General features: G+C 42.3%; 1 protein-coding gene across 1 annotated transcript in view; it reads right to left on the minus strand.

The window, feature by feature from the left end:
* Nucleotides 1-10753, minus strand: part of LOC116507190 (dystonin-like) — a 216370-nt gene extending 205617 nt beyond the window's left edge. Inside the window, exons 1-2 of the mRNA XM_032215161.1 lie at nt 10573-10753; nt 8777-8811 (exon numbers count right to left, since the gene is read on the minus strand). Coding sequence (XP_032071052.1) covers nt 8777-8811; nt 10573-10753 — 216 coding nt within the window. The remainder of the gene's footprint in view (nt 1-8776; nt 8812-10572) is intronic.
* Nucleotides 10754-12363: the final 1610 nt, after the last annotated feature.

Below are 12363 nucleotides of genomic sequence, written 5' to 3' on the forward strand. Positions count from 1 at the left end.
GAGATGAACATTTGTATAAATTGTATATATAAATAAATACAGAATGCTGTAGGACCAGAACGGTCAACAATTTCAGTGCAGTTTCTGATCAAGTCTCAACAGCACTAATCAGAACTGTTGCAGAACAATCGTATTTTCCAGGGCTACAAACAGGGCCAGCATTCCATAATGCTGAAATCCACTGAGAAGACTATCAGGATCGTGCTCTTCCTACACACTTTCTGCTGTAGAATGTTTACAAGGCAAACAAAGCTGTTTCAATACCATATCCTGGACAAAGCTCCCTGCTAAAATAGGTCCCAACCCCCTAGTTTCACTTTCACACAGCTGCCGTAAAGCCACCAGATCAACCACCTTTCTCAAATATTTGACAGTGGCCTATAATTAGATTTTCTTCCAAGGGTAGAAAAGTTTTCTTTTCCCAACAAAGGTTATAGAACTTCCTCCTTTAAGCATACAGAGACACATCCCTATTCAGAAAGTCTGTGATCTCCCCAGGGTTCCACCACAAATCCGCGAAGCCCTTATCCGCGGAGACATAAGCGCGGACTAATTCGCGCCGTTTGAAGCGCTAAGGAAAAACGCGACCCTACCACGATGACATAATCGCGGAGGGCAAATCCGCGCATTCCCAAGCACTCAGTACCCTAAACCTAACCCTAACCCTAAACCTAACCCTAAACCTAACCCTAACCCTAACCCTAAACCTAACCCTAAACCAAACCCTAAACCTAACCCTAAACCTAACCCTAAAACAAATCCCTAAACCTAATCCTAACCCTTACCTTAATTGAAATCGGCTTTCTGCCGCGGCGCTGTTTTAAAGCGCCTTTCTGTTGCCGCGCTGTTGTTGCGGCGGTGATGACGCGTGGTGATGACGTCGCGGCTTTAGCGACGCGATTTTATCACCGCTATTTTGACGAGCGCGGTTTTGTCGTGCCACGTCTCCCCAGCTGGCTAACTCAATAATCCAGGAAGGTCAAGGATTGAGCAATCATATGTGGTGGGTCTCCATACATCCTGTTTACCTCCTAGAGGTCTAGAAACTGAAAAGATTTCATATGAACCGAGAAAGTTCATTGTTAACGTTCTCTTGCCTTCCTACGGAATCCAAATTAAAGGCAGATCCAATTAACTTTCTCTGCAAAGAATGGTGAAGATTGTTTATTTATTAAACCAATTTATATAGCTGCCCACGTCACAGGCAAGGGACTGTGGGCAGTATACAACAGAGCTAAAAAGTTAATACATATATTAAAAAGTATAAAAGGCAAAACTATAGTGAACTCTTGGTGTCCTCTTCATTTAATATTTTATTGGACAAGATGCCCAAGAGCCCATATCATTAAGACATATCAGTATTCCAAAACTCAGTAATAGTATCATTGACAAATGGGGTGAGAAATTCATTGAACATAATCAGAACAACACATAGATACACCAGACACAAATGGTTGGACTATTTCAATTGGTCTCCATCCAAGCTTGGGTTTATAGCAGCTGCCAATCTAAAACTGACCAGGGAGTGTTCTGTCCATTACAACGAATAATATAAAGTCCCTCCACTTTCAGGTCATTGGCATGAGACAAACAAAATATCAAATATGACCTGTTATGTCAATGGATCTAGATACCAGCTGGGATGGGCGCATCACCTTAATGGTGGATCCTCCATTCAGAGCTGGTCTCTTAAGGAAATCAAAACCTCCCAAGACAGTAAACCCAGCATAGTCTACTGCCAGGCTAAAAAACAACAACAAATCACTTCATCTAGCTAAGAAAGACAGTCTCTTGTGCACTGAAATGGTTTGTACATTAACGATTTTTCTCAATTATTCCAGCCACCCTGAATCTGCAGTCTATGGGATAGAATGTCTGGCCAGTGGCATAGAATCCCTACAGACTACAGTTATACCTCCATTCCCTTCCAGCCCTAGGATGTTGCATCACAAAGTATTCCAATAGAGAGAGCTTGGGGGGGGGGAGGGAATCCCCCCCCCCCAAAAAAAATTGCCAGGTCAGTTCTTTCATCAAGGAAAAAATTCTGAAAGAGAGATAGATGATTGATAGATAGATAGATAGATGATAGATAGATAGATAGATAGATAGATAGATAGATAGATAGATAGATAGATAGATGATAGATGATATAGATAGATGGATGGATGGATGGATGGATGGATGGATGGATGGATGGATGGATGATAGGTAGGTAGGTAGGTAGGTAGGTAGGTAGGTAGGTAAGTAGATAGATAGATGATAGATAGATAGATAGATAGATAGATAGATAGATAGATAGATAGATAGATAGATAGATAGATGATATAGATAGATGGATGGATGGATGGATGGATGGATGGATGGATGGATGGATGGATGGATGGATGGATGGATGGATGATAGGTAGGTAGGTAGGTAGGTAGGTAGGTAGGTAGGTAGGTAGGTAGATAGATAGATAGATAGATAGATAGATAGATAGATAGATAGATAGATAGATGATAGATGATATAGATAGATGGATGGATGGATGGATGGATGGATGGATGGATGGATGGATGATAGGTAGGTAGGTAGGTAGGTAGGTAGGTAGGTAGGTAGGTAGGTAAGTAGATAGATAGATAGATAGATAGATAGATAGATAGATAGATAGATAGATAGATAGATAATGATATAGATAGTTAGATGGATGGATGGATGGATGGATGGATGGATGGATGATAGGTAGGTAGGTAGGTAGGTAGGTAGATAGATGATAGATAGATAGAAAGAAAGAAAGAAAGAAAGAAAGAAAGATAGATAGATAGATAGATAGATAGATAGATAGATAATGATATAGATAGTTAGATGGATGGATGGATGGATGGATGATAGGTAGGTAGGTAGATAGGTAGGTAGGTAGATAGATAGATGATAGATAGATAGATAGATAGAAAGATAGATGATAGGTAGGTAGGTAGGTAGGTAGGTAGGTAGGTAGGTAGGTAGATAGATAGATAGATAGATAGATAGATATAGACAGATACATGATAGATGATAGATAGATAGATAGATAGATAGATAGATAGATAGATAGATAGATAGATAGATGATAGACAGATACTAGATAGATAGATAGATAGATAGATAGATAGATAGATAGATAGATAGATAGATAGATAGATAGATATAGATGATAAATAGATAGATAGATGGATGGATGATAGATATATGATAGATAGCTAGATAGCTAGATAGATGATAGATAGATAGATAGATAGATAGATAGATAGATAGATAGATAGATAGATAGATGATATAGATAGATGGATGGATGGATGGATGGATGGATGGATGGATGGATGATAGGTAGGTAGGTAGGTAGGTAGGTAGGTAGGTAGGTAGGTAGATAGATAGATAGATAGATAGATAGATAGATAGATAGATAGATATAGATAGATAGATAGATGATATAGATAGATGGATGGATGGATGGATGGATGGATGGATGGATGGATGGATGGATGATAGGTAGGTAGGTAGGTAGGTAGGTAAGTAGATAGATAGATAGATAGATAGATAGATAGATAGATAGATAGATAGATAGATAATGATATAGATAGTTAGATGGATGGATGGATGGATGGATGGATGGATGGATGGATGGATGATAGGTAGGTAGGTAGGTAGGTAGGTAGGTAGGTAGGTAGATAGATGATAGATAGATAGAAAGAAAGAAAGAAAGAAAGAAAGAAAGATAGATAGATAGATAGATAGATAGATAGATAGATAGATAGATAGATAGATAATGATATAGATAGTTAGATGGATGGATGGATGGATGGATGGATGATAGGTAGGTAGGTAGATAGGTAGGTAGGTAGGTAGGTAGATGATAGATAGATAGAAAGATAGAAAGATAGATGATAGGTAGGTAGGTAGGTAGGTAGGTAGGTAGGTAGGTAGGTAGATAGATAGATAGATAGATAGATAGATAGATAGATAGATAGATAGATAGATAGATAGATAGATATAGACAGATACATGATAGATAGATAGATAGATAGATAGATAGATAGATAGATAGATAGATAGATAGATAGATAGATAGATGATAGACAGATACTAGATAGATAGATAGATAGATAGATAGATAGATAGATAGATAGATAGATAGATAGATAGATAGATAGATAGATAGATAGATATAGATGATAAATAGATAGATAGATGGATGGATGATAGATATATGATAGATAGCTAGATAGCTAGATAGATGGATAGATAATATTTTATCAACAGCTGACATTAAAAAAACAGGAACTTTATGTTGGTGGCTCTAGATTTTGTGGAAAGGAGGTAACAATAATTTCTTATTTAAGCCATAAAAGAATTCCTAACTTTAATTGCTTTAGTATATATTAGTGAAGGAAAAGAATTTTAAGTCTGAATGAGTTGTTCAAGAACTGGAAGACGGTTCTTTGAATAGCTCTCTTTGCTGCCTTTTCCTCCCACACATCAAATATTGAACTACATAATTCAAAGTAGAATTTTGCGGTGTCCACTAAAGCAGAAAGTAGGTTAACTGTAACAATGGGTCACATACTGAAGATGACTTTTTATTATTTTTGTATATGCGCTAGAGAATTACTTCCTGTGAAATGAGGAGAGGGAGATATACTGAGATAATACTGTTGACCAGTTCAGATTTCAGTTACCAAATCACTGATTAGGATTTTTTTTGGCATTAGTTTCTCTTGAGTGATCTATTTTTAGTGCCACTCGTATATAAGTATCTTATCTACACGATAGAACTAAATACATAGGTCAGCTCCAGCACTTAAGTATCCAGCAGCTGCTGATGCAAAGACCGTGTGACACACATTTTTTTAAGTCCTTTTCTTCAGCATTCATAGTTGCTGTCATCTCGTGCAACTATAGTCACACCATGATTCTTTTACATGAGAGCACAAATGTGTCACTAGCAAACAAGCTAAATCAGAAACTGATAAAAGTTGGAGCCAAAGAAAACATGAACCAGATGAACCTTCAATAAAGTGAAAGATTAGGAAAAGAATTTCAAGTCTGAATGAGTTGTTCAAGAACTGGAAGACGGTTCTTTGAACAGCTCTCTCTCTAAGTTCATTATTTAATGAAATGCATCACGCTGGTATTTTGTAAGGAGACCATTGAGGAGGTAAGAGAGGAATAATGGTAATTTCTCAAAATGTTCTTAGTTCCTAGAGATTAGCTTTGGCTGGCATCCCTTAAATGCCCCATCCTCGGTGGGAATTCAGATTCAACATCAGTTTCTCTCCCCCTTTATATGAAAATGGTAGGAGGGACGTGATCTTGAATTTCCTCTCAGCAAGTGATAGGCAGGTCCTATTCTAATAAAAATAAATGCAAACAGCCCAATTTAATCTTGATTAATTCATGACAATAAAGTACACTGATGTTTACTCCAAGGTAAAATGTCTGAAAGACCATGGCTCTCCTCCACGTCCCCAAATCAGCATTATTGAGAACTGAATTCTAGAATGCTATTCTTCAGGAATATTTCTAAAGCTGACCGAGAAACTGCAGAATAAGAAACTGTCCTTATGTCAGGCCAAATCTAAAAATGACAATTCTTCCAAGCTAAGTTCTTCACTGTTTCGCATCTTTAGACAAAATCTTGCCAGGCTGAAAACTCTTACGATCTGTATATCTACAATATATTTTGTGAGCTATCAGGGAGGAACTGTCTTCATCCTCTTTCACACATAATCTCTGGATTAAGTTGCCTTTTACTCATCTAGAATGTGCCCCTCTCCCTTCCTGGGACCCACCTCCTGGCCACAATCCATCTCACCTCATCTGCGTTTCTTTCCTTTGATAATTCAACTCCTTGTGGCAATTAGATAATGCAGAATTTCTCAGGCTTCATTGCTCCCAATTCAATGGAATTTGTTTGATCATCAAAAGAGTTTCTTTTTATAAGAGTCATGCTAGCACAGCAAGTTTGAAGATCCCCTTGCAGGTTTCAGGAAGAAACCTTCCTAGACATCAAGATAACTCAATAATTTGCCTTTTCGGTGGTCATTCCTAGATCTCGAATAAGTCCGTTCCTATCTGAGAACCACAAACTAGATTGTCAATCCCAGTCCGTTCTACTTGGAAGTAGCTTCCACTCTGAGTGAGTAACATCACCAACTGCCACTCGGTCAATTTTTTTTAACTATATCACACACTTGGAACCTATTCCAACCCGGAGTCCTTCGGGATCGTGGCACAACATAACCGTGAAAGTCAAAAGCCAACAACACCGCGGCGCTAAAACCGCGATGTCAAAAGCGCGCGACAACAGCGCAGCGACAACAGCGCGCCGACAGAAGCACGATTTAACTTAAGGTAAGGTTAGGGGGTTAGGTTTAGGGTTAGGTTTAGGGTTAGGTTTAGGGTTAGGTTTAGGTTTAGGGTTAGGTTTAGGGTTAGGGTTAGGTTTAGTTAGGTTTAGGGTTAGGTTTATGGTTATTTTTAGGGTTATGTTACAGCGCGCTTCTGTCGGCGCGCTGTTGTCGGTGCGCTGTTGTCACGCGGGTTTGACGGCGCGGTTTTGTCACTGCGCTTTAGTGACACGTGCTTTAGTCGACCGCGGTTTTGTGGTGGAACCCTTCGGGATTGGGCAGCATATAAATTTATTTAATAAAATAAATAAGTAAATTCAGTTGCATATTTTTTCCTGATGAGCAAGGAAAAGCAAGAAGGGGTAAGATAGAGCTAATAATACCACGAGCTCCATTACCTAAACAACAGCTTTATTATCAAGTTCAGTTGCCAGTACAAATGTCACTTTTTCAATATTTGATTTTCCTTTAGGCTGGCAACCAAAGGGGAAATTTGACATCCCTTAGGTACGGCTCCAATTACTTCCCTCCAAAGGGGTTTGCTTACTTTCAGAAAGAGGCAGGTAACCAGGGAAAGAGGAGGAACACATAAACTGCATTTTAAACAACATTTTCAATGGCTAAGGACTGCAGTGAATAGGAAACTGGTCCTTAGCAATTCGCCACCAAACTTTACCACCATTTTGTTGGACAGAAGCATGGCACAAAACAGTGTTGCTCATCTTCTAGATAGTTTATTACAAACATGAAAGGAATTTGTTCTGCATGCATTAAACTGGGGGATCTCAAAGGGATTCTGTCATTCCATAAGGAAACAATCATGTGGATTTGCCCCATGATTCATCCTACCCCCTTCCAGTTTTGTGAATCCTAGTAAATCCCATAGAAATGGAAAGATCTGACTTTAGAGTAAATCTAATTAAGACTATACCACAAAAGGGGATTTATTTATATAGGAGCAAACTTTAACCCATGCATAAGGCTAGGCTTCATAAAGGCATGGTAATAGCAATATTTTCTAGTTTAACTGGCTATTGATATATGAATTGGAAATGTTAATAAAAGGACTCTCACGCTCCAATTTTGTGTTTGGAGCTTACGTACATCAATCACCTCATAATGAAAAAAAAAAGTTGATTAGAGTTTTGATTTTCCAGTGGGATTTTAAACTACTATTTTAATAGAGAAGCAATTGTCCTTGTATGCTAACCTGAAAGAAAGGCCAAGTTCTATAAAGATCTCCCTCTGGGACAGAATTCCCAACAAACTGCTTTGAAAGGATTCGTTAACGTATAAAAGCAAGATTAAAACAAACATGTTCCCTGGGGAAAAAAGTATTAAATGTCAGAAGCACCAAGTAACCGTGAACGGTTGTGAAGATTAGATGGGCTGTATTTCCTCAATCTATTGCAGAAAGACAGAAATGTCTGGCTGTTTGAAATTCATACTCTTCCAAGTTGAAATGCCTTATAATGCCTGAACATTAAAGTCAATTTGTGGAATATATTGTATTTCCCTCTCCTCCTATAGACAAAGCAATCAAATTTTCTGAGATTTGAACTTTAACTGGAAAGCTCAGAAGTACTTCATTTTATAATAGTGGGGGGAAAAAATTGAAGGTTCCTATTCCTGCAGAGTTCTTAATTTTAGAAAGATGCCGATTTCCTTAATGAAAAGCACAAATAACATTAGAAACTGTGTCACTGGCACAGTGACAATCAGAGGCTGAACTATGGCAATATCAAACCACCCCTCTTTCTGTCTCAGATGAATTGTTGTACCTATTTAATAGCCCTGTTAAGCAAGGCAGCCTGGCCTGAACAAAACAAATCGAATTATTGATTACTGTTAATTTTAATTCTTTTTAAAAAAATGTTCATTGTCCATTTTAATTGGGTTTGGGATATCCTGTTTAATTTCTTCTTAACTTTTGTCTTATATGTTTCTTTTAATGTTGTACGCCGCCCTGAGTCCTTGGGAGAAGAGCGGCATATAAATCGAATAAACCTAAACCTCTAAATTAAAACAGTTTACAGGAATATAAAGGTTAAGATTTAACACTTTAATTCAGTGTTTCTCAACCTTGGCAACTTGAAGATGTCCGGACTTCAACTCCCAGAATTCCCCAGCCAGCGAATGCTGGCTGGGGAATTCTGGGAGTTGAAGTCCGGACATCTTCAAGTTGCCAAGGTTGAGAAACACTGCTTTAATTAACAAGCGCCTATACGGATAGTAGACATATAAACAGCTTATTAAAACCTTCCATCGTGATTATTCCATGCAAAACTTTTTTTAAAAAAAAAAATGGGGGCAAGCATTTTTAAAAAACGTACATTTTTTTTTAATAAGAGTAAATATTTCAAGAAGAAAACTTTTTTTCTAACCTTGAGATTGCGTGCTAAATAAATTACCTCGGAACGAAAGTGATGAGTTCTCATTACAGCATCTAGAAAGAAAAGAGAAGGGAGGGGGGAAGACAGGACTGTATCTGTCTCCATTCAAGCAGCAGCAGCAATCCACATTATCTATATAGAATTAGTCGGATTTTTTGGGGGGGAAAAAAAAATATAAAAATTTTCCAATCACCCTTTGCCATTTCCCCACGTCTACAATCAAAGTGCACGCTTTGCAGAGCTGAAGACCCCCCCCAAAAAAAACCACTACGTGCATGTATACATAATCTATTTCCCCTTCTCAAAGTTGATAGGAAAGTTACTTACAAAGGTTAGAGGGGAGGGAAGGAGGATAGTAGGGAAGTCAGGATGGAGAGGAGAAAGGAGAGGAACAGGAAAGGCAGAAGAAGGGGGGAAGGCTAAGGAGGAGGAAGAGAAAGAAGAGAAGGGAAAGAAGGTGGGAAGAAAGAAGGAGAGAAGAAAGAGAAGAAACCGGGGGAGGAAGGAGGGAGGGAAGAGGAGAGGGTAGTAAAGAGGGAAAGAGGGAGGGAAAGAAAGAGAGAAGGAGTGTTGAAAGGAAGGAAGGAAGGAGGGAGGAAAGGAGGGAGGTTAAGAGAAAAGAAAGGAGGAGGGAAAGAGGAAGGGAAGGAGGGAAGGTATGTGTGAAGGAGGGGGGGACCGAGGGAGGGAAAGGAGGGGGAAGGAAAGGAGGAAAGGAAAAAAGAAAGGAGGGAAGGCAGGGGAGAAGGATGTAAGGGGGGGAGGGAAGAAAAGGATATGGAAAAGAAGAAATGAGGGAAGAGAAGAGGGAGGGAAGGAATAAGATACCTAACCTTTGATGTTTATAATGATTTGATAGTATGGGAATATCTCGAAATGTAGTTGTATTGTTTTTTACAAGTTATGGATGTTGTATTTTCTTTTTACCAATAAAATCTTTTTTAAAAATTAAAAAAAAAAAAAGGAAAGTTACTTGAGCGACAAGGAGAAAAAGGGGAAGGGGGGGGGTTTCCCAACCATCAGCCTGACAGTTAAAAAATTGAGGCTGGGGTGGCGATGATGATTTTTTGGGGGGGGGGAAATAAAATAAAATTTTCCAATCACCCTTTGCCATTTTCCCACGTCTACAATCCAAGTGCGCGCTTTGCAGAGCTGAAGACCCCCCCCCAAAAAAAACCACTATGTGCATGTATAGATCATCTATTTCCCCTTCTCAAAGTTGATAGGAAAGTTACTTGAGTGACAAGGAGAAAAAGGGGAAGGGGGGGGTTTCCAACCATCAGCCTGACAGTTAAAAAATTGAGGCTGGGGTGGCGATGATTATTTTTGGGGGGGGGAAATAAAATAAAAATTTCCAATCACCCTTTGCCATTTTCCCACGTCTACAATCCAAGTGCGCGCTTTGCAGAGCTGAAGACCCCCCCCCTAATAAAATCCACTACGTGCATGTATAGATCATCTATTCCCCCTTCTCAAAGTTGATGGGAAAGTTACTTGAGCAACAAGGAGAAAAAGGGGAAGGGGGGGGGCTTCCCAACCATCAGCCTGACAGTTAAAAAATTGAGGCTGGGGTGGAGATGATGAGGCTGCCGCAATCTCGGCTCCCCTCCGCAGCCCCTTCCCCAAATTCTTGGAGGGACACCCCCTCCCCAGCTATTAGGACCGCCGTCCTCCGCAGTGGCGAAACCCATCCTTACCTGGACAGGTGCCCGGGCGGTGTGTGTGGGGGGGGATTCCCTTTGATGTTCCACCCACCCACCCACCCACCCGTTTAAATCCCTCGGCCAAGCCGAAAACTGCGGTTCTCTTCTTACCTCGGCTCCTCGAGCGCCCGGCAAAGACCGACTTGATGGGGTGCCTGCCTTTCTGGACCTTGCGGTGCCAGGAGCAGAGGAATAAAATCGTGGCCACGGTGCCGGCCAGGAGCAGCAGGAGGAAGAGGGCACACTGGATGCTGTACGGTCTCAGCAGGACCAGGAAGGCAGCCGCGATCATGGCTGGGGTTCTGGGGTTACTTGTTCCGCGTGGAAGGAATCCGGGGTGGATTTAAATGCCTGGGGGATGCGGGGGAATGATGGTGGTTTTTGGGGGGGAGGTTGAGAATGCAAGGCAGCTCCCGAGGATAAATGCTGAGGAATCAGCCCCCGAAGGACAGCTGGGAAGGCTTGAGAGAGAGAGAAAATAACGCAGCGAAGGGCAAAACTCGCCCCTCCAGACGGCCGGGAAGGAGGAGCGTGCAGCGTGGAGCGTGCAATCCCGGGAATGAGAGCTCCGAATGGCTGCAGCACCAGCAGCACCTAAAAGACGTGCTAGAGATTTCCTCCGGAGAGGGAGGGAGGGAGATGGGGAGCCAGAGCGAGCGAGGGACCCTCATCCCATGACTCAGCAGAGAAGCAGGAGGAGGTGGGGGGGATCCTTTTTTTTGCACGCGTAAAAGGGGGAGAAGAGAGAGCCAGGCGGTGCAAAGGTAGGGGGATCGGCAGCATTAGCAAGGGGGGGGGATCCTTTTTTTTGCACGCGTAAAAGGGGGAGAAGAGAGATCCAGGCGGTGCAAAGGTAGGGGGATCGGCAGCATTAGCAGGGGGGGGATCCTTTTTTGCACGCGTAAAAGGGGGAGAAGAGAGAGCCAGGCGATGCAAAGGTAGGGGGATCGGCAGCATTAGCAGGGGGGGGGGATCATTTTTTTGCACGCGTAAAAGGGGGAGAAGGGGAGAACCAGGCGGTGCAAAGGTAGGGGGATCGGCAGCATTAGCAGGGGGGGGATCCTTTTTTGCACGCGTAAAAGGGGGAGAAGAGAGAGCCAGGCGGTGCAAAGGTAGGGGGATCGGCAGCATTAGCAGGGGGGGGATCCTTTTTTGCACGCGTAAAAGGGGGAGAAGAGAGAGCCAGGCGATGCAAAGGTAGGGGGATCGGCAGCATTAGCAGGGGGGGGGATCCTTTTTTTGCACGCGTAAAAGGGGGAGAAGGGGAGAAGGGAAGATCCAGGCGATGCAAAGGTAGGGGGATCGGCAGCATTAGCAGGGGGGGGATCCTTTTTTGCACGCGTAAAAGGGGGAGAAGAGAGATCCAGGCGGTGCAAAGGTAGGGGGATCGGCAGCATTAGCAGGGGGGGGGATCCTTTTTTTTGCACGCGTAAAAGGGGGAGAAGGGGAGAAGGGAAGATCCAGGCGATGCAAAGGTAGGGGGATCGGCAGCATTAACAGCAGCAGCCGCAGCCAAGCTGCTGCAATCCCGCCTGCAGACAGGGAGAGGGCACCCCAACAAGAGCCGCTGCTGGCGCTGGCGCTGCAACAGCCGCGCGCTTGGAGCTCTTGCATCCCTGCAAAACCTCCGGAGCGAGGATGAGGATGATGTTGCTGAAGACGGGGCGGGTGGGGAGGGGGAGAGAAACTTTGCAATCACGCCGTCGCCCTTCAGGAAAGAAGGGAAAGCTGTCTGTCTGTCTGTCTGTCTATCTCTTTGTGTGTGTGTGTGTGTGTGTGCGTGTCAAAGTTTGCTGCCGATGACTGTGCTTGGGGGGGGGGGCTGGAGGGGGGCTCTGCCGGGGATTGGCTGCTCGCGGGCGGGTGACGTCACGGGCGGTTGCTACCGCAGCATGAAAAATG

This window comes from Thamnophis elegans, chromosome 4 (genome assembly GCF_009769535.1).
Source record: "Thamnophis elegans isolate rThaEle1 chromosome 4, rThaEle1.pri, whole genome shotgun sequence".
Classification (NCBI taxonomy): domain Eukaryota; kingdom Metazoa; phylum Chordata; class Lepidosauria; order Squamata; family Colubridae; genus Thamnophis; species Thamnophis elegans.